The sequence below is a fragment of the Danio aesculapii genome, chromosome 16 (assembly GCF_903798145.1).
Source record: "Danio aesculapii chromosome 16, fDanAes4.1, whole genome shotgun sequence".
Taxonomy (NCBI): domain Eukaryota; kingdom Metazoa; phylum Chordata; class Actinopteri; order Cypriniformes; family Danionidae; genus Danio; species Danio aesculapii.
This window is the reverse complement of record NC_079450.1, coordinates 1,194,316-1,218,665: the sequence shown is the minus strand read 5'-3', so window position 1 is coordinate 1,218,665 and position 24,350 is coordinate 1,194,316. Positions and strand designations below refer to the sequence as shown.

At 34.9% G+C, this 24,350-nt stretch overlaps 1 protein-coding gene across 1 annotated transcript; it reads right to left on the bottom strand.

Annotated features, from left to right (window-relative positions):
* Positions 1-1,210: 1,210 nt before the first annotated feature.
* Positions 1,211-23,795, bottom strand: ethe1 (ETHE1 persulfide dioxygenase). The gene is made up of 8 exons (XM_056475829.1): positions 23,696-23,795; positions 22,582-22,720; positions 18,209-18,353; positions 17,454-17,602; positions 14,336-14,465; positions 13,725-13,814; positions 13,499-13,615; positions 1,211-1,625 (listed from the first exon to the last, which is right to left on the bottom strand). The coding sequence occupies exons 1-8, from the start codon at positions 23,734-23,736 to the stop codon at positions 1,579-1,581; spliced, it is 858 nt and encodes a 285-aa protein (XP_056331804.1). The 5' UTR covers positions 23,737-23,795; the 3' UTR covers positions 1,211-1,578.
* Between the last annotated feature and the right edge of the window lie 555 nt (positions 23,796-24,350).

Sequence of the window (24,350 nt, the reverse complement as noted above, 5' to 3'; positions counted from 1 at the left end):
AAGAACGCATTCAATTCTATTTTAAATGTCTGAATTGCAATTTATTTTCATTTATTCAGTTTCCCTTTACAGTCCCTTTATTCATCAGAGGTGACCACAGCAGAATGAACCACCTGGGGATACTCATTCCGAGACCCCTAGAGACTATGCAGCAACACTGATGAGATCCAAGACCTGTGAAGAGATGATCCCAAGGTTTCCATAATCTCGGACCAGGCCGTATCCTGAGCAGCTGCTGTGGTGGTCATGGAGGAGAGCATGAGACTGATTCCTGTGAGACTCCAGGAACAGACGAGTCTTCGCTGACGTCCAGCTTCTCCAGCGCCTAGACTGCAGCTCTGCACAAGACATCTGGCCATAAGAAAAATGGTCATGTCCATCTGAGCCTGGTTTCTCTTGAGGTTTTTTCATTCTTCGCTTTCGCCAATTGGTGAAGTTTTTCCCTCGCCGCTGTCGCCACTGGCTTGCATGGTTCGGGATCTGTAGAGCTGCGCATCGATGGATTACTCTTCAGTGTTTGGACTCTCAGTAGTGATTATTAAACCACACTGAACTGAGCTAAACTGACACTGTTTAAATTCACTAATATCTTCTAGGTGAAGCTGCTTTGACACAATCTAAATTGTAAAAGCGCTAGAGAAATAAAGATGAATTAAATTGAATAGCTGCAACCCAGTACTGGGAAACACCCATACACACTCATTCACACACATGCACTACGGCCGATTTAGTTCATCAGTTCCCCTATAGCGCATGTGTTTGAACTGTGGGGGAACCCGGAGCACCCGGAGGAAACCCACGCCAACATGGGGAGAACATGCAAACACACAGAAACGCCAACTGACCCACCCGAGGCTTGAACCAGCGACCTTCTTGCTGTGAGGCCACAGTGCTAACCACTAAGCCACCGTACTGCCCACAATTGAATTGTTTATTAATTAATTTTCCTTTTTTTAAATGATGAAAACAGCAGACAGATCAGCCTCTCAGTCAGTGCGATGAACTGCAGAATCACAGCCAGACTCATCAGCACATAAACACTCATGCAAAGCACACTCTGTCTGAAACCTCTGCTTATTTCACTCGCAAATCATCTGGTTTTTCTCGTCTGTCCTGACGGTGAAGGCATCGCTGGAAAAACAACACTCTGAATGTGTGTGTGTGTGTGTGTGAGCGACAAAAAGAGCGGAAAACCTGCAGGACACAGCAGTGTTTCAATTAACATTTATTAAAAACAGATTAAATAGATATATATATTAGAGATTTCCTACTAAAGATCCTATTAGATGAGCATTTGTGTGATATTATGAATGATTATCAATAGTATTTCTGTACTGCTCAACAATAAAAAGCATGATATTATATGAAACAGCACACAGATATGTCAAGTATTTGATGAAACCCAAAAACAAACAAACATGTAGACGTGATTAATGAATGGAAACATCATGTCTTGATTTCTCATAGTTCTGTCTGCTTACCCTGAATCAGAAGAGCACATCGATGCAGACACCACCGTACTGTATTTAACGTATAAAAATAAAATCGTCTGCCTAAAATCTTCAAATCAGCACGCGCTCAGATGTCGTGAAGTCCACACACCAGGTTTGCAGGCACTGAGATATCTGTGAACACATCAACAGTGCAGAGATCAGCTGATGAAATGAGAAGAGCTTTAGTTAGGGTGATCATACGTGTTATCTTTACTGGTCAGGATTTCTGTATTTGGCTTTGTTTTACTGTTTTCATAGCTGCTGATGGTCATGACTGAAGCGTAGTTTCACCATTAATGTACAGCACTGAACATAATCGCATGACAGGCCGGATTTACTGTCAGTTTGTCACAGTATTTTAACATAGTGAGGGTTTTATTCTTACTTTCATCATAGTATTGTCACATTGTGAATGTCTTAATTGTTACTTGTGTAACATTTTGAATGTCGATTGTTTTGTTTCTATTGAATGTCTATTTTGAATGTCTAATTTATATTGTTACTTTTGAAACGTTAATGTAACATTGGGAATGTTTTTATTGGTATTTGTGTAACATTATTGTAACATTTAAAAAATTTTACTGTTACTTTTGTAACATTATTGTAACATTTTTAATGTTCATATGGTTACTTTGTAACATTAATGTAACATTGTGAATGCCTTTACTGTTAATTTTGTAACGTTATTGTAACATTGTGAATGCTTTTACTGTTAATTTTGTAACGTTATTGTAACATTGTGAATGCTTTTACTGTTAATTTTGTAACGTTATTGTAACATTGTGAATGCTTTTACTGTTAATTTTGTAACGTTATTGTAACATTGTGAATGCTTTTACTGTTAATTTTGTAACGTTATTGTAACATTGTGAATCCCGTTACTGTTAATTTTGTAACGTTATTGTAACATTATGAATGCCTTTACTGTTAATTTTGTAACGTTATTGTAACATCGTGAATGCTTTTACTGTTAATTTTGTAACGTTATTGTAACATTGTGAATGCTTTTACTGTTAATTTTGTAACGTTATTGTAACATTGTGAATGCTTTTACTGTTAATTTTGTAATGTTATTGTAACATTGTGAATGCTTTTACTGTTAATTTTGAAACGTTATTGTAACATTGTGAATGCTTTTACTGTTAATTTTGTAATGTTATTGTAACATTGTGAATGCTTTTACTGTTAATTTTGTAACGTTATTGTAACATTGTGAATGCCTTTACTGTTAATTTTGTAACGTTATTGTAACATTGTGAATGCTTTTACTGTTAATTCTGTAACGTTATTGTAACATTGTGAATGCTTTTACTGTTAATTTTGTAACGTTATTGTAACATTGTGAATGCTTTTACTGTTAATTTTGTAACGTTATTGTAACATTGTGAATGCTTTTACTGTTAATTTTGTAACGTTATTGTAACATTGTGAATGCCTTTACTGTTAATTTTGTAACGTTATTGTAACATTGTGAATGCTTTTACTGTTAATTTTGTAACGTTATTGTAACATTGTGAATGCTTTTACTGTTAATTTTGTAACGTTATTGTAACATTGTGAATGCTTTTACTGTTAATTTTGTAACGTTATTGTAACATTGTGAATGCTTTTACTGTTAATTTTGTAACGTTATTGTAACATTGTGAATGCTTTTACTGTTCATTTTGTAACGTTATTGTAACATTGTGAATGCTTTTACTGTTCATTTTGTAACGTTATTGTAACATTGTGAATGCTTTTACTGTTAATTTTGTAACGTTATTGTAACATTGTGAATGCTTTTACTGTTAATTTTGAAACGTTATTGTAACATTGTGAATGCCTTTACTGTTCATTTTGTAACGTTATTGTAACATTGTGAATGCTTTTACTGTTCATTTTGTAACGTTATTGTAACATTGTGAATGCTTTTACTGTTCATTTTGTAACGTTATTGTAACATTGTGAATGTATCTACTGTTACGTTTGTAACGTTAATGTAACATTATAAATGCTTTAGTTACTTTTGTAACTAATGTAATATTGTGAATGCCTTTACTGTTAATTTTGTAACGTTATTGTAACATTGTGAATGCTTTTACTGTTAATTTTGTAACGTTATTGTAACATTGTGAATGCTTTTACTGTTAATTTTGTAACGTTATTGTAACATTGTGAATGCTTTTACTGTTAATTTTGTAACGTTATTGTAACATTGTGAATGCTTTTACTGTTAATTTTGTAACGTTATTGTAACATTGTGAATGCCTTTACTGTTAATTTTGTAACGTTATTGTAACATTGTGAATGCTTTTACTGTTAATTTTGTAACGTTATTGTAACATTGTGAATGCCTTTACTGTTAATTTTGTAACGTTATTGTAACATTGTGAATGCTTTTACTGTTAATTTTGTAACATTATTGTAACATTGTGAATGCTTTTACTGTTAATTTTGTAACGTTATTGTAACATTGTGAATGCTTTTACTGTTAATTTTGTAACGTTATTGTAACATTGTGAATGCTTTTACTGTTCATTTTGTAACGTTATTGTAACATTGTGAATGCTTTTACTGTTCATTTTGTAACGTTATTGTAACATTGTGAATGCTTTTACTGTTAATTTTGAAACGTTATTGTAACATTGTGAATGCCTTTACTGTTCATTTTGTAACGTTATTGTAACATTGTGAATGCTTTTACTGTTCATTTTGTAACGTTATTGTAACATTGTGAATGCTTTTACTGTTAATTTTGTAACGTTATTGTAACATTGTGAATGCTTTTACTGTTAATTTTGTAACGTTATTGTAACATTGTGAATGTATCTACTGTTACGTTTGTAACGTTAATGTAACATTATAAATGCTTTAGTTACTTTTGTAACATTAATGTAATATTGTGAATGCCTTTACTGTTAATTTTGTAACGTTATTGTAACATTGTGAATGCTTTTACGGTTAATTTTGTAACGTTATTGTAACATTGTGAATGCTTTTACTGTTAATTTTGTAACGTTATTGTAACATTGTGAATGCTTTTACTGTTAATTTTGTAACGTTATTGTAACATTGTGAATGCCTTTACTGTTAATTTTGTAACGTTATTGTAACATTGTGAATGCTTTTACTGTTAATTTTGTAACGTTATTGTAACATTGTGAATGCCTTTACTGTTAATTTTGTAACGTTATTGTAACATTGTGAATGCTTTTACTGTTAATTTTGTAACATTATTGTAACATTGTGAATGCTTTTACTGTTAATTTTGTAACGTTATTGTAACATTGTGAATGCTTTTACTGTTAATTTTGTAACGTTATTGTAACATTGTGAATGCTTTTACTGTTAATTTTGTAACGTTATTGTAACATTGTGAATGCTTTTACTGTTAATTTTGTAACGTTATTGTAACATTATGAATGCTTTTACTGTTAATTTTGTAACGTTATTGTAACATTGTGAATGCTTTTACTGTTAATTTTGTAACGTTATTGTAACATTGTGAATGCTTTTACTGTTAATTTTGTAACGTTATTGTAATATCGTGAATGCTTTTACTGTTAATTTTGTAACGTTATTGTAACATTATGAATGCCTTTACTGTTAATTTTGTAACGTTATTGTAACATTGTGAATGCTTTTAATGTTAATTTTGAAACGTTATTGTAACATTGTGAATGCTTTTACTGTTAATTTTGTAACGTTATTGTAACATTGTGAATGCTTTTACTGTTAATTTTGAAACGTTATTGTAACATCGTGAATGCTTTTACTGTTAATTTTGTAACGTTATTGTAACATTATGAATGCCTTTACTGTTAATTTTGTAACGTTATTGTAACATTGTGAATGCTTTTAATGTTAATTTTGAAACGTTATTGTAACATTGTGAATGCTTTTACTGTTAATTTTGTAACGTTATTGTAACATCGTGAATGCTTTTACTGTTAATTTTGTAACGTTATTGTAACATTATGAATGCCTTTACTGTTAATTTTGTAATGTTATTGTAACATTGTGAATGCTTTTACTGTTAATTTTGTAACGTTATTGTAACATTGTGAATGCTTTTACTGTTAATTTTGTAACGTTATTGTAACATTGTGAATGCTTTTACTGTTCATTTTGTAACGTTATTGTAACATTGTGAATGCTTTTACTGTTAACTTTGTAATGTTATTGTAACATTGTGAATGCTTTTACTGTTAATTTTGTAACGTTATTGTAACATTATGAATGCTTTTACTGTTAATTTTGTAATGTTATTGTAACATTGTGAATGCTTTTACTGTTAATTTTGTAACGTTAATGTAACATCGTGAATGCTTTTACTGTTAATTTTGTAACGTTATTGTAACATTGTGAATGCTTTTGCTGCTACTTTTGTAACGTTATTGTAACATTTTGAATGTATCTACTGTTACGTTTGTAACATTAATGTAACATTATGAATGCTTTAGTTACTTTTGTAACATTAATGTAACATTGTGAATGCTTTTACTGTTAATTTTGTAACGTTATTGTAACATTGTGAATGTATCTACTGTTACGTTTGTAACGTTAATGTAACATTATAAATGCTTTAGTTACTTTTGTAACATTAATGTAACATTATGAATGTTTTAGTTACTTTTGTAACGTTAATGTAACATTGTGAATGCTTTTACAGGTAATTTTGTAAAATGAATGTAACATTTTTTATGGTTTTATGGTTACTTTTGGAACTTTATTGTAACATTTTTAATGTTTTTATGGTTACTTTTGTAACCTTTTGAATGTATCTACTGTTACTTTTGTAATGTTACTGTAACATTATGAATGTCTGTACTGTTACTTTGGAAACAATAATGTACTATTGGGAATGATTATAACTTTATTGTAACATTGTGAGTTTTTACTGTTTCTTTTATAATACTGTTGCATTGTGAATGTCTTTATTGTTACTTGTGTAATGCTATTTTAACATTATTGTGTTTACACTAACTTTAGTAATGTTATTGTAACATTGTAAATGCCTTTACAGCTACTTATGTAAAACTATTGTAACATTGTCGTTACTGTTACTTCTGTAATGTTATTGTAACATTGTGAATGTTTTACTGTTACTTTTATAATACTATTGCAACATTGTGAATGTCTTTACTGCTACTTCTGTAATACTATTGTAACTGTCTTTACTTTTACTTCTGTAATGTTACTGTAACATCTTTATTTTGACTTTTGTAGTTGGCATGCATAGCCACGCCCCTCCAACAGTTTGCAGCGAGTGAAAGACGAAAGGTGGAGCACAAAACGTAAACCCTGCCCCCTACTCAATATTCCGTTTCAGTTGGAAATACTATCATCATACTGAAATAAAAGTCAGCAGCAACTTCCAGTTTATGCCGATTTTAAAATATAAAAATCAGATTGACCTTTTATTCTAATACCTGTGCAAATGCAAATTTGTGGGGTTTTTTTATCCAAAAGTTTCTCTCTAACTGTAAAAATCTGCCCTGGATTTTCTGCAACCATGATACTTACGCACCCATCTGTATGTTGACAAACATATAATTAACATATTAGCCGTGTTCGGTCATTTGCGTGAGGTTGCAGAGACTTAAGTGTATAGTCGATTCAATTCAAGTTTATTTGTATGTTGCTTTTCACAACAATTAGTTTCAAATTAGCTTTACAAAAAGTGCACACTACTGCATTACAATCAAATTCTGAAAACTTACGGTTGTTAGTTACCATAACTATTAGTTACTAATAACTTTAACTTATAGCTTTCAACTGTATATATTTAACAGTATATCATAGGGATGTCCAGATCCGATCATGTGATCGGAAAACGGGCCAGATCATGCAGTTTCAGACTAGATCAGAATCAGACATTACCTCCCGATCAGGACTTTTATATTAGATTTTTAATATTTACTGTTGCACTAAAGTCCAAAAGTGAAGAATTGATGTTATTTATTACTTGATTGTTCAAGCTACCTCACAGATGTGCTCTTGTTTGTTAACACAGTTGCTGAATGTTAAAATAAGGTGAATTAAATAAAAGAATAAAGAGCAAAGAAACAGATCCAGGACGTATTGGTAGAAGTATTGGTTTCGGTAGATATTCAAAATCAAGCGACTCAGACTCGAGGGCAAAAAAACCTGATCGGGACATCCCTAGTACAGAAGTGTATATAAGACACTATCAGTCTGCGCAGTGCAAACAGGACATTTCTGGCAATTTAGAAATCCTGGCCTGGACAGGTCCCACAAAAAACATCAGATATGGTCATCCCTGCTTTCATAGCTGGTTCTTCATCAGACAGTGAATGAGTAACTGACACACCCAATCAGAGAGAACCACACCAGCTCTTCATAATGATTGAAACTGACTGATCCTCCATGTGTTTTCACTCATCCTGCAATTATAAGGGCATTTCTAAAGAAACACTCCCCCAGAAACTCCACCGTCATCATTTACTCATGCAAACCTGCCTGACTTTACTCTGTCCAGCACAAAAGCAGGCCTGGGTTTGACTCATGCTGTTATGAAGACAAAAACAACACAAACCTTTGGGTTTGTAAATGAATGAACACTGAATTCTGGGTCTGTTCATTACAACCCATGATCAGATTTCAGACGGTTATAGTTACAGTCATTTGTTCATCAGTGACTTGTGTTGACTAACTATAAATGTCTGAAATCAGATGATGGATTGTGATGAACAGACCCAGAATTCAGTGTTCATTCGTTGTTATTATGATTTAATACAGTCTTTTAATATTCTAACATGATGACTTAATGATCAAGAAACATTTAAGGTTATTTTAAATGATGAAAATATTTGCTTTGCGTTTTTATGGAGGATGTGCTACACTTTATTTATTCATCACAAGCTTTTACATTTACATTTAGTCATTTAGCAGACGCTTTTATCCAAAGCGACTTACAAATGAGGACAAGGAAGCAATTTACACAACTATAAGAGCAGCAGTGAACAAGTGCTATAGACAAGTTTCAGGTGTGTAAAGTCTAAGAAGCAAAGCATTAGTAATGTGTTTTTTGAGAGAGAGGGCACAGTTAGTGGTATAGCCAGAGAGGCAGTTACAGATGAGGAAGGAAAGTGGAGACTAAATAGTTGAGTTTAGTCGTTTCTTGAAGACAGCAAGTGACTCTGCTGTTCTGATGTAGTTAGGGAGTTCATTCCACCAACTGGGCAGATTGAATGTGAGAGTTCGGGAAAGTGATTTCTTCCCTCTTCGGGATGGAACAACGAGGCGACGTTCATTCACAGAACGCAAGTTTCTGGAGGGCACATATATCTGCAGAAGTGAGAGCAGATACGAAGGAGCAAAGCCAGAGGTCGCTTTGTAAGCAAACATCAGAGCTTTGAATTTGATGCGAGCAGCAACTGGCAGCCAGTGCAAACGGGTGAGTAGCGGAGTGACATGTGCTCTTTTGGGTTCATCAAAGACCACTCGTGCTGCTGCGTGCTGAAGCAGCTGAAGAGGTTTGATAGAGTTATCTTTTGTAACCTCATCCATGTTTTTACTGTTACTTTAGTAACATTACCGTAACCTTTATCATTTCTTTACTGTTTTGTTTATAAATTCCTTTGTTACTTTTGTAGCATCACAAACATGTTTGCCACTTTTTACATCTGTAACAGTGTAGTAACCATATAAATCTATTCTCTGTTATTATTAAAACTTGTGAATGTCTCTACTGTGACATCTGTATAGACCTTTTTCTTCGTTGCTGCATGGAGGGCGCCATAGCGACCAGCGTCTTCCGCTAGAATGCTAAGAACTTCCATTTACAGCGTTTACAACAGGTAAATCTTGATCTGAAAATGGTTTACATTTTTAAATCGAAGCAACTTAAATCCAAGTCAATCTTATCCTAGTGATCAATAAAACTGTCAATGAAACATCTGAGGCAGAATTGATCAGTTAAATTAGTTATTGCAATTAATATGCTGTACTAAACAAAAACAAATGATAGTATATAATAGCTAAAACCAAAACTCTAATAAAGCCAGGTGTTACCATTTATAATACTATAGTCATTTATAGTAAAGGGAAATATTTAGCACGAAGCATTATATTGTTTTACATATTTACTACTATTAATTAATGAATTACACTACATAATGTAGTATCAATGTAGTATAATAGTAATTACTATAGTATACTTTAGCCTTTACTAGAGTAAACTACATATACATTTACATATATATATACACACACATATACAGGATGAAGCTAAAGATTGATGGTGAATAAATGGACGGACGGACAGACAGATAGAACTCGATATCGATAGTTGTCGATATCGTTTGGAGTGGCTTGCGGAGTGTTTTATGGCCCGTTTCCACTGAGTGGTACGGTACGGTTCGGTTCGGTACGCTTTTATGGCCGTTTCCACTGTCAAAAAGCGTACCGTACCGAACCGTACCACTTTTTCGGCACTCTATTGAAAGGGTACCAAACACAAGAAAGGGTACCAAAAGGCGGAGCCACATGCGCAGCTGAACGCTATTGGTTTACAGAGATACGTCATTCGCTTACGCAACAAGCCAGAATGAAAACAAAAAACCGCCATGTTTAAATACACAGCCGACGAGCCGAGACATTACAGAGGAATTATTTATACATATAATCACGAGCCATGGTCGATCTGGGCTCAAACAAACCTTGTCGTCGTCTTGATAAACAGCCACAAAGCCAAGAAGAAGAGCAGATTTACCCTGTGCCCCGTGGTTTTTTACGAGGCAGTCTGAGGCGCGAGCGGTTTCGCTTTCTTGCTAGCGCTCGTCGCGCGTCTAACATTATATCTGAAATAACAAACTTCTTGAGCTGATGATAATAACCTGCGCTTGATTATTGACGTGCTTTTGAAACCCGATCCTGTCAGACACTGACAAACGCGAGAGTGAAGCGTGAAGAAACAAAGGAGAAGCCGGAAAAAAGGAGCACATTATTTATCAGCAAACATGAACAAAATGCCATGATTAACTAACTTATTATCTTCATATTTTGGACTAATATGAACTGGGAATGAGGGAATTACTGTCTAACAGAGGCTACATGTGCTGCTGAAGATTACAGACACAGATGAGAGGTTTACACTGACTGTGGGCTATATTTTGTGTTGTTTTGAACCTAAATATGGACGAAATGTCTGCTTTATGTAGTTCTTCTGTAGTTGGTAACATATCTGAGACTGTAAGGGGCTGTATGTGTTTATAATTGCAGCATTTATTTAGTTATTTAATATAATTACAGACGGTACAGTAGTCTATTTGGCACTGTCATTGATCTTCAGTTATAATCAACTCATGTTCATAGTAAAGTTAGTAATAAACATTTCTACACAAGTATTTATGTGTATGAAGCGTCTGTTTTATGAGAAGAGCTTCTCATATGATATGTAAGTGACCCGAACAGCTTTATTGTAGACATTTCCTCCAGCAAGAATGACGTCGACTGAAACTTTCTGTCATACACCACGCCCACCAAAAGGGTACCCTTGTTAGTGGAAACGCAAGCCTGATAAAGGTGACCCGTACCAAACCGAACCGAACCGTACCAGTCAGTGCAAACGAGCCATTTGTGATCCACAACTCTGATTTTGAAAGGTGTGTGTTAAAGCCGTTATGTTTCTGTCAGATGCGGCTCAAGCGCGAGAGAAAAACTTTCTCCTAATTCACTGCCTTCAGATCAGATGCTAAAATACAGCGTCAGTGTTCCTGACCTGTCAGCTGTTATACTGTACTCCGCAGCTCTTCAATGCACACACACACACACACACAAACAATATCTCACTGCATTATAGCAAGCCATATTACTGGCAGTCCATATTCTGCACTTCAATCACCGTCTGGTTCGGCTCAGCTGCCAAACCCGACCTCCGTAGACTACAGCGAATAGTCCGGACTGCTGAACGAATCACTGGCACAACCCTTCCTACACTTCAAGAACTGTACTCTTCCAGAGTCAGTAAAAGGGCTCGCAAAATCACTCTGGACGCCTCACACCCAGCACACTACCTGTTCGAACTGTTACCGTCTGGTCGACGCTTCAGAGCACCAAGCACAAAAACAGCCAGACACAGGAAAAGTTTCTTTCCTCAGGCTGTCTCACTTATGAACAGTTAAATATTCCCCTACTGTGCAATAAATATGTGCAATACTTTCTCATACGCACTTGTACACAGCACCTTATATCAATATACAATGCAATACTCTCTACATTGGTATTTGAACACAGCACCTTCTGGCCTGTATATTTATAACGCATCTGTACATACAACTCAACGTCCAGATTTCTTGACTAACTGCATCTCTGTTTAATGTTTATCATCTTTTTTATTGTTCTTATTTATTTATTTTGTGTTGTCACTTGTCACTTTATGTACACTGGAGGCTTCTGTAGCCAAAACTAATTCCTTGTGTGTGTGAAGCACACTTGGCAATAAAACTGATTCTGATGACACTAGCAGGTATTTAAGCCATGCTATTTCCAATAATTGACCAATAAAAGTGAGTTACTGATACTATTCTGGCTGATTTGCTCGTTGATTCTAATCGGGAGCAGTTATGTTTCATTTAGTTAGTTTGTGTTGTGCAGTATTCACCATGGTTTATGTTTTTCTAGCATTGAAAACGCACTTTATTTCCACTTTGTGACACTTATTAAATCAGTGTGTTAGTGGGTCAGTACAGGCTACATGTGTGTGTCAAACATTTTGGTGAATTACATTTGTTTGGGTTGGTTATATATTTGAAAAGAAGAGAAAATATTGACTTTAGCCATGACGAGGCTTCATTTAAACAGCAGAAGATGCCGTCTGACAACGAGGGAAAAATACCTCGCAGCAGTTGTTTTCTATCATATTAGATCACATTATTTAAATGATCAGTCCAGGAGGTGGCGCTGATCGACAGCAGGATTAGTTTAACTACGTTAAAAACAAATAAAATAGAGTAAAACTATCATATCAAAGCTGTCCAAATGTGATTGTTTATACGCATCAGCTGCTGACCGGAAGTTCTTAGCATTCTCCTTGCGCATACACGCAAAGCATTATGGGTAATCATGTGTTCCAAGAAAAAAGGTCTATATTGATGTAACATTACAAACACTTGTTTTCATTCATTCATTTTCTCTTCGGCTTAGTTTCTTTATTAATCTGGGGTCGCGGAATGAACCGCCAACTATTCAAGCACATGTTTTATGCAGTGGATGCCCTTCCAGCTGCAACCCATCACTGGGAAACACCCAAACACCCTCATTCACACTCTTACACTACGGATAATTTAGCTTACCCAATTCCCCTACAGCGCATGTATTTGGACTGTGGGGGACACCGGAGCACCCGGAGGAAACCCACACCAACACGGGGAGAACATGCAAACTCCACACAGAAACTCCAACTGACCCTGCTGAGGCTCGAACCAGCGACCTTCATGCTGTGAGATGAGAGCACTAACCACTGTGTCACTGCGACACTTTTTTTGTAATGTAGAAATTATTATTATTGTTGTAACTTTTTACCATTGTAACATTACGAATGTCTTTACTGTTAATTTTACAATATTTTACACATATTTGTCACTTGTAACATTACGAATGTCTTTAGTCCCACTTTTGATCAGTTTAATGTCGCTGACAAACAAATACAGGACTATTTTATTAATTTTTTTCAATTGTTTACATATTTAATTACCCCAAGCAAATGAATTATAATGCAGCATGTCTTCCACTAAAATGTGAACTGCTTTCAACATGGAGAATAATGAGAAATATTTCATCAAATCAGCATAACAGAATGATTCCAGAAGGATTATGTGACACTGAAGACTGTAATAGTGCTTCAAATTCAGTTTTACATCACAGCAATAAATCAGTTTACTATATAATCAGCTAGAAACTGTGATAATACGTCACTGTTTTTGATCAAATAAACAGCTTGAAGAGCATTCATGCTGGTATCCTTTATCTGCAGATGCAGCATGAATAAACTAATACTCTACCTATTTTCTTCGGTTTGGGGAGATTGAGATTGTCCATAATTTTCACAAACTCCTCCACAGTTTTGGTCAGACGTGGATTAAACTTCTTTTCCTCATCGACGGTGGACACTGTCTGACCTTTAGATCACAACAAACAATGCAGATATTACTTTTATAATGCACAAAACAGTTCATGATATGACAAATCATCTGTAGTTAACTGTAGTCAACTCGTCTTCTCTCGTACCCTTGTAGTCGTGTGCGGGGTAAATGAAACAGTGTCCCGGCAGAGTGAAAATCTTCTGATGAACGGATTCATACAGTCTGTGAGGAGAACCTGATTGAAGACATGCAAACAGCTTTACTGTGCTGCCCTCATGTGGACGCCTGAGGTACTACAATAACACAGGAAAAATCAACACTGGGAAACAAAACCATAAATAGAGCTGCACCAATTGGGAAAATACAACTTTACTAACTAACTAACTAACTAACTAACTAACTAACTAACTAACTAACTAACTAACTAACTAACTAACTAACTAACTAACTAACTAACTAACTAACTAACTAACTAACTAACTAACTAACTAACTAAGTAAATAAATAAGAATAATATAAAATAATAGTTTCCATGAAATGATAAATAAAAGAATAATAATATAACTTGGTATTATGCATAAATAAATAAATAAATAACAAATAAATAAATATATTAATTAATTAATTAATTAATTAAAAATCTATTAATTAAAACTATGATGTAAAAAAAACTCATTATGGCACTGTAAATAAAAACAACTGTAATAAATACAAATGAAAGTGCATTAGTATTATATGAGTGTGTTTGTTTGTGACCTTGCTGAAAGTCCGTTCGGCCACATCCACGGATCAGCAGCGCGTCTCCAGTAAACGCCATTCTCTGATCGCCAGTGACGTACGTTACGCATCCGTCTGTGTGTCCCGGCGTCTCTCGAACCATCAGAGACTGAAAGACACACAAAGGTCTGATCACTTCTGCATGGCGCTGCACGATACAGCAAAAAATGACATTGCAATATTTAGTTTTTCTGCGATATGAATATAATTTCACAAAATGAGATGGAAAGAATGCATCACTGTACATTGACGGGGGTGATTTTTTACTGGAATGCGTCAAAAATGTACAAAATTATACAAAAATAATTTTTTTATACACACAAAATAAAATAAACTATTAATAAAACAGAGTTAAAAATGTAATAAACTCAGCTTTATGGGTTTGGGTGGAGTCTAACAGTACTGAGGTAGAGAAATTCAATAATCAAACATCAAACAGCACAGTATAGTCTTCACTGTTTAACTAATTTAACACAATTAATCTTTGTTTAAGTGGCAAACTTCATACTATCTTGTCCAAATGGTTTAACTTGACTTGAAACTGCTTGTCATCCTGTGATGTGACTTCTGCAGATGTGCACACTGCATTATCGATGCTAAAACTAAATACTGTGCAGCTCTACTTCAGCATTTTATCCACATTATCAGCTGTTCAGATCCATCAATACACTCAATAACAGCACCGTAAAACCACAGCCTTTGTGTTTATCTCACTTTATCACTGCACAAGATTAAATACATTAACTATTGCACATAAATGAACCACCTGGCCGTGACCTTGCTCTTCAACTAGTGTGAATTTGAGGCTTTATTGCATCGCTTTAAAGATTAATATTCTGCTATTAAATATATACTAAATGATTATAAATGATGTATATTTTAAAGCAGGACATGCATATTAGCCACTATTCACTAGTGTGCATTTATTGCATGGCTTTGATCACCTTTTCAAACATTTAATTTAATATACACAGGATGACAGTAAATGACACAGGAATTCATTTGTCTTGTGTGGATTTTAAAATGCATTGCACTGATATCAAATAGCACGCTTTATTCATTTATTTATATTTCAAATGTAATTATTAAATGATCACACTCATTCATTCATTTTCCTTCAGCTGAATCCCTTATTGATCAGAGGTCGCCACAGCGGAATGAACCGCCAACTGTTCCAGCATGTGTTTTATACAGCGGATGCCCTTCCAGATGCAACCCAGTACTGGGAAACACCCATACACACTCATTCTCTCACACACACACACACACACACACACTCATACACTACGGCCAATTTAGTTGAATAATTCCCCTATAGCGCATGTGTTTGGATTGGAGCACCCGGAGGAAACCCACGCCAACACAGGAAGAACATGCAAACTTCACACAGAAACGCCAATTGACCCAGCCGGGACTCGAACCAGCAACCTTATTGCTGTGAGGTTACAGTCCTAACCACTGAGCCACCGTGACGCCTGTTATTACATTATATTAATAAATAAATTATCATTTCAGTGAAAGAGAATTTTCTCAATTTTTCCAAAGCTGTTTATAAGTTAATAGAATATTATACTATAGAATATGTATAATAACACTGCATACCGTTAATAGTCAAGCATAATTAATTACTGTAAATAATCAAGCATAATTAAATTAACTGATCAACTGCTCCCTGTCACGATTGGATTTTTGAAACAGCTTGAATTTGACTAGGATTTGCATATTCATATAATTACATATGAATATGAATTATATTAATGTGAATTATAATTGCATGAATATTCATATAATTACATATTAATATGTAAATACATACATATTCATATAATTTTGCATATAATTTTTTTAAAGGGGACTCATTATGTTTTTTATGAGATGTAAAATGTGTCTCTAGAGCAGGGGTGCCCAAACTTTTTCTTATGAAGGGCCAAAAACCAAACTTGATTGAGGCTAGTGGGCCGAAGGTAAATATAGCTGACATGGGTCATTTTCTAGTTTATTTAATAATGTTTAAAAATGACTAGAAAACTTTGCTTAATATTAACTAATAGAGTAAAATAATGAACTTATTCCAGTAAAAACTAAATCTAAAAACAGAATTACACTAGTTTTTGCCTTGATTTGCTTGCCGATGTCTTCTGCAAAGTCCTCTATTGGTCAAGTGACAGTATTTACACTTTAAAAATTCTGCTTTATTTACAAAACTGAATTGAATCCTTTAATTTCAGTTTGCTTTTTTGTAGCTCAGCAATAAAACTAACAAAAAGGTTACGTCAAAATTAGAAATGGCGATCTCTGTGTTAAAAGCATTCACCCCAACGCTCTCCATCATACTCGCTCTCCTCTGAGATGGGCCAAATCAAAGGTTACAATGGGCCAACTTTGGCCTGAGGGCCCTACTTTGGGCATCTCTGCTGTCTCTAGAGTGTGTGTGTTTGAGTTTGAGCTGATAATAGCACACAGATAATGTTTTCTGACTCTCTGAAGCTGACCCTTTCAGGCTTTGATCCTGATTGTGGTGTTTTGGTGACTGTCGCTTTAAATGCAAATGAGATTGTGCTCTTTTCAGAAGAGGGCCGAGCTACAGACACCTGTGCATCACCATAGTGACAGATGTAAAACAGCAGTGTGTGTGTTGTCAAGTGTGCATGTGTGCTTCAGTGTGAGTGTGTGCTTGATGCTTCTGTCAGTCTATGTCGCTCCTGTCTCTGTTCATCTAAAACTCCACATCTATAATCCTCTTAGTCTATGCTGACATTATCTTCAGCAGCTCAAACACTCTAATGGCTAATGGACAGACGGCTGCTTCTCACTCAGGGCTGCCGTTTATGCTAATGAGGGAGAGATGGGGACTAGTGGGCGGGGCTTTTCCCCTCTGATGACACGTACAAAGGGAGAATGTCAATCAAAGTGTTTCATTCATCAAGTCTGATTAGAACAAACACAGTTAATTCATGTTGACCATTAGAGACTGCTGGAGATATTCACACACTGCTGACAGACGCACAACCTCACATAAAAGTGATTTTTGCATACTAGCTTGCCTTTAATGTAAATCTATCATTAAGCGTCTATAAATGTGAGTGTGTTGTCATACGTGTTTGCCGAATGTGACGCAGTCTCCGTCTGACAGCTGAATGTCCGCTGCGGCGCCGCTGTGTTTGGAGATCCCGCTCTTCAGCCCAAACACTTTCTTCTTCAACAGACCAGTGCCCGTAATGTGATCCGCATGGCAGTGTGTGTTCACTACACACACACACACAAACAAAAACACAAAACACATGAATGAAATGTATGTATGCATGCATGTATGTATGTATGTATGTATGTATGTATGTATGTATGCATGCATGTATGTATGTATGCATGTATGTATGTATGCATGTATGTATGTATATATATATATATATATATATATATATATATATATATATATATATATATATATATATATATATATTTATATATATATGTATATATATATGTATATATATGTGTATATATATATATATATATATATATATATATATATATATATATATATATATATATATATATATATACACATACATACATACATACATACACACATACATATATATACATACATATACATACATATACAGGTGTATGTAAATATATATATATACACATATCTATATATATATACACACATAATAAACATTTATTTCAAGTAGACTGCACGAATAAACATTTTGTAAATTTTTTTTTGTTAGGTGTTCACGTGAAAATCGTGATAAATTTTTACACAGCAGAATAGTGATTGTCAGTTCATGCAGAATCATGCAGCTCTATCAGAATATACAGATTTATAATGTATATAGTATTTACAGGCTACGGTGAGATTGAGTCCGAGCTGTTGTATGAGCTGCAGGTCTCGGTCCACCGTCTCCAGCACCGGGTCGATCAGCACAGCCTCTCTGGTGTCTGGGTCGGCCAGCAGATATGTGTACGTGGAGCTCTCAGACTCAAACAACTGCAAAATACAACAACACCAGACCAGAGTCAGCATGACTCAGCTAAATGAAGGAGTACACCAGCATTCCTCACATACCAACACACATCTGCAGACCCACACGTTTCAGGACACTTGATCCGGGTCGAACCATATACGAGTTATGATTAGGGGTGTGAAACTTTAGGGACTTCACGATCTGATCTGGGGCTGCTCGGTAATGGGACAATCATAATCTCACACAATCATAATCTCAATTATTTTGGTCATAATTATGATTACGATTATTTAAAGAGCCCCTACTTTGGGTTTTTGTCGTTGTTATAACTTGGGGTTGTGGTTAAGAGTAGAGTATATATGCTGGTGTTTAACTGCATTGCTTTATTGCATTCCTGCATTGAGCTCTCACATACTCTCGGCTACTTCATACTGTAGCCATGATGGGCATTTCTGTCTGTCTCACGCTGAATGCAGTCGACCAATCGCAACAGACTGGATCATCGGTCCAATCAGCGCAGATTAGCCTCGCGCTAAGGAGGGGTTTGGGAACAAATTAATTGCTGAACGATTCATATGGGAGTCACTGGGATAATGAGGTAAAAATAAATGCAGATTATAAGACAATGAACGTGTTTGTTGACCCTGCATGCAGATCAGCCTGATGTTGGAGACCCCAAAACCAAAATATGGCTTTACATCATATCCTTTGTTATAAAGTAGTGTCTCACACACAGTACTTTGGGTTAAGTTACTTAAAGATGACAAGTTAACATCAATGCTGAGGAAGTGCACTATTCATCGCCTTCAATAAAGTCTTCTCCTGTAAGAACTTTGGTCAGCTTACTTTATGTAATAGAGTCATCTAATACAGTGTTTCCCAACCCTGTTCCTGAAGGCACACCAACAGTACACATTTTCAACCTCTCCCTAATCAAACACACCTGAATCAACTCATCATATAATCAGAAGAGATTCCAACACCTGAAGTTAATGGGACGGATAATGGAGACATCCAAAATATGTACTGTTGGTGTGCCTCCAGGAACAGGGTTGGGAAACACTGATCTAATACATTGGCAAGCCAACCAAGAACGGTTAAGCCAATCACAGCAAAATCTAACACTGCTGTGAGAATAAACCATGTTTATTATTAAATCTGTTTCTTATTAGAGCTACAAAGGTCCTTTTTGTTTGATTAATAACGATAAACAGTATCAGGAATATAGTGTACTGTCGCTTTAAGAGCCCTGCAGTTCTGTTCATGTTTTCACTTTCACATGCAGTTTCATTAACTCTTTATCTTCAGTTATTTCTTCATAACAAACAGGGGTTAATGTGAATAATCACTATGTGCTGCATTTTGACACATGTTTGTAGTATTTTAGCCTTTAGGCGCTCACCCTAAGATGACAACATAATGTTTGTGTGTGTTCTGCTGGTCTCTGAGGCTGAGCGCACACACAAAACATGAATGAATCAAATACATGTCAATAAATGAAGCGTGTCCCACACTGTCAGAGTCACACTGCATGATTTTATTGTGAAAATAAGCTTGAGAGGAGCGAATTCAGACTGCAGTAAAGAGGTGGGATATGACACATCATCGTTTTGTCTTGATTCATGATTTTTCATAATTGTTGGAGACCAAAATCAAGATTGAATTTGGATTAATTGTGCAGGCCTATCACAGACCTTAAAAACACACACAATTGATAAACATGAGAAATAAGTCCTGTGCTCTGATCTGTTGTACCTGGTCAACTATAATCCTGACTAAGTGCCTTAATACCTGAATCGTTTGGTGTTTTGTTGATAGTGTCTGTTGGACTCATATGAAGTAGCAGCAGCATATCAAGCTCTATTGCAAATCTGCTATTTTATCAAAAATAGTGCACAGGAATGTGTGTGTGTGTGTGTGTGTGTGTGTGTGTGTACGTGTTTTTGTGACATATCAGGACACAGATCTGTATAATGACATAGGTATGACACAGGTATTACAAAAAGGAGGTGAAATATGAGGACATTGGTGACGTCCTCATTTCTCAAAAAGCTTCTAAATCCCACAGGATGAGTTTAATCAGAGAGTAAAGCTGCACACTGTCTCCTGTGATGGTTGGGTTTAGGGGTAGGGTGGGCTGAGGGCTATACAATATACGATTTGGACTGTATAAAATGGATAGAAACCTTTGTGATGTACCCATTTTTTACAAAAACAAACGTGTGTGTGTGTGTGTGTGTGTGTGTGTGTGTGTGTGTGTATCTGCCTTTATAAACCCTGTGCAAAGATCACAGTATATCAGATGACCTCCTATAAAACTAAACTCTTACTGAAATAACCAGAGTTGTATTATAGTAAAACTCTAGTGGTAAGTCATGGTGCATCGATTACCATTTGTATACCAACAATTTTACTATAAATACCATGGTTAAACTGTGGATATTGTTGCAAACCCTTGGTGAAAAAATACTTTAGGAATTTATAGTAAATGTTGTAGCGTTCCTGAACCATACTAAAGTACTTGAATTAACATGCTTTAGTAATCGCTATGTGAACGCAACAATTTTAGTAATATAAACAAATTAATAAATACTGTGTCTATAACTATGCAGCATATAAAACAAGGGTTTACTGCAGTAAATAAACTATAGTTTATGAGTTTACTATCGGTAATAAATCATTACGGTTTAGGTTTACTCATAATCAACCCTTACTATAATTAATCATAGTTTCACTACAAATAAAACAACAAAAAGGTAATTATGGTGTGTTCAAATGTGAAAGTTTGTTTCTAAATTTGTGTGCCAATGTAGAAAATGTATTAAACCAAACAGGGTTTAAATCATAATGAAAATACTATAGTAATTTTATAGTAAATTCTATTGTTTTTTATTATACTATGGTAAAGTATATTATATTTAATTTAATTTCTCTTTGTTTTCACCTTATTAAGTCAAAATTAAGAGGTTTTTCCTTAAAACAAGCAACATTATCTGCTACTGGGAAAATTAAAATTATCTCATTTTTGATTTAAAATGTAAATGTTTGTGCTAAAAACAAGACAACAATTCTTAAATTCTTTTATCATTATTATTTTTTGCACAAATTGTATAAATAATTAAATACAATGAATCTTCAAACATAATTTTTTGTGTCCAAATGTTTTAAACTCTCTCAATTGCAATTATAGGTCTTAAAAACACATGTAAATGATAAACTTTAACTCTATTATGGTTAAGCTTATCAGTGACTCTACAAATCACACATGTTCTGTAGCTCCTGGTCAACTATATTTCAGACTCAACATCGCATATCTTGTGATGGGACTGTTGCAGATGCGCACAAGCTGAAACCATATATTCTGAAGCCCTAGTATGTATATCTAGTATGTATCTATCACAAAAACTACTGTTTCAAATCAGCTTTACAAAAGGTACGCATTATTGCATTACAATCAAATTCTTAAACATTACGGTTATTAGTTACCATAACTTTATTAGTTACTAATAACTTTACAGAATTAACTAGTAACTGATAGCTAGTATTTGCACAATTCCAGCGTTATGGATGTGACATTTGCAGTAAAAACGTAAACATAATTCACAAAGGAAGGATATATATATAACTATTATATTGAAACATGTTTATATTTTTTCAAATCAACTAACTAGAGTTATGAGATCAGGAAAATATCAATCTGTAAACATATTTTAGATTTGAAATAAGGAAAATAAGCATGCGTTATGGATGTGACCAAAAAAAAGGAAAGCAAGTTTACAGTATGCAACATACTTTGTAGAAATTCTGTGAATTAAACTGCACAACCCAAAATAAACAATGCTCATTAACAGGATCCTTGTTGGCTATAGAACAAACATGATTGAGTTTATTTTATTTGCCATTTTTGCATTTATGGAGAGAAAGCTCCGTTATGAATGTGACATGTGAAGATTACCACTTGTGTGACTTTGGTAAATCACATATAACTGTTTGAAAACACTGATAGAGACATTTTTGTGTATTTTTACAGCACTGTTTAATACAAACAACAAACAACTTAGAAAGGGTTTCGCTGTTTTGGTGAAAACGTGATCTTTTTTCAATGAAAGGACATTTGCATGGACTTGCTCATTTCCTATAAATGACTAGTGTTTTATTTAATAGGGAAGATTTCTAAACATTTTTAAATATTGTGCAAATATAAAACCAACTTTACCCAAATAATGAGCGTGTGGGTGCAGCGGGACTGACCTGTCTGAATAGCGGGGCTGCGGGCTCCATCAGGCCGCTGTAGAGTCTCGCTGAGGCGGCGTAGCGGAGGCTGAGACCGGGCAGAGCGGTGGGACTGGAGCTCCACAGGCGGAGGGCGGAACTCACCGCCGGCTTGAGTCTGTTCAACAGAGCTGAACTCATGTTATTCCGCCGATTATTCTGACCTATAAACCGGTCCGGTGAGTTTCTGATTAGATCTGAATGTGAATGATCACCGTCTGGAGCTTCTAACGTTAGTTACTTTCACCGAGAGACACGCCTTCTTCCTCCGCGGTCAAACACCGCCTCAGACACACACGAGTACTGTATACACTGTAATTATGAAGTACAGATAACAACTGTATTGAAACGCCCTCAGTCAGACTGTTATGTATTTCGAAAGAGTGTAAACGGTGAACTTTGACGTGTCCGCGCATGCGCAGTGAGATTCGCGCGTGAACGTGGAAGTTAAAAACGTAAACAAAAGACAGCATCATACGTTCTTATTCTGCTCTGCTTCATAAATATATATATATATACGTAAATATCTATGATTCTGCTTAATGTAGGTTAGAATGTGACAGCAGAAGCTCACGCTATATGAAATAAAAAATATTTTTTATCATAGGTGACGATTATTTTATTTTCTTCATAGGCAACAGTTTAAAAAGCGACTTTAAATCTCAAATTATGACTGTTTTTCTTAGAATTATGAGTTATATCACGCAATTCTGACTTTATAACTCATAATATCAAATTTACATTTCACAATTCCGACTCAAAAAGTCAGAATTTGGCTTTAAAACTATCAAATACCGCAATAACTTTTTATTTATTGTATTAAACTCGTATCTGTGACTTTATTTCTCAGAATTTTGACTATATATAATGCAAGTCAGCCTTTCTAATTCACAATATCAAGTTTACATCTCACAATTCTTACAAAAAAGTCAGAATTTTGACATAAACAGTATAAATTTGATATAGTTTTTAGTCAACGGAGGAAACTGGCTTACATATTATTCAGACAATCATTCAGTAGCTCACATATAAGTATTTACAGTGATTTTGAAGCTGCCCAATAATACATAATCAGATTAATGATATAACTCACCTATTAAGTTGTTTGTAAAGCAGAAAAGGCTCTGTCTGCATCTAAAGCGTCTGGCTGGAGATGAAACTCAAAAACACTGAAGAGCCTCTGAGGAGCAATTACAAACCCAAAACATGACACTCCCTGACTGTGGGTTACCTAACAACAAGAGCACACATTCATTAATATTCATGAGCTCCCATTTTCATATGAGGAAGAGATTAGAAAAGAAGATGTTTAAAGGGCAAGTTCATAAGAGTTTGAGGACCAGTTTTTCCAGCTGAGGGATGTTGTTATATTTCGCATGATCATGAAGAGACTGAACTGTCAGAGTGATTCAGCTCAACTCCACAATTAATATTTTTATTGCCGTATTGAATAACCACAGGCTCTCTTCTGAGCCTACGTGACTCCAGTCACACTGAATCCGGCCACACGACAAAATTAAAGTCATTATCTTTTATTACAGTCTGTTTTACAGAGCATTTCCACCTCTTATCAAAGTTTTAAAATTAACAACACTGTACAATCACATACATGTTGAAGATGGAGGACCAGGAACAGCAGTTGATATACAGAGAAAATGAAGACATCCCCAGTTAAGTGAAGTATAATTGTTGCAGAAATGGTAACCTCACTCATTTGGCTTTGCATGTTATATTTACTTGTTATTTTT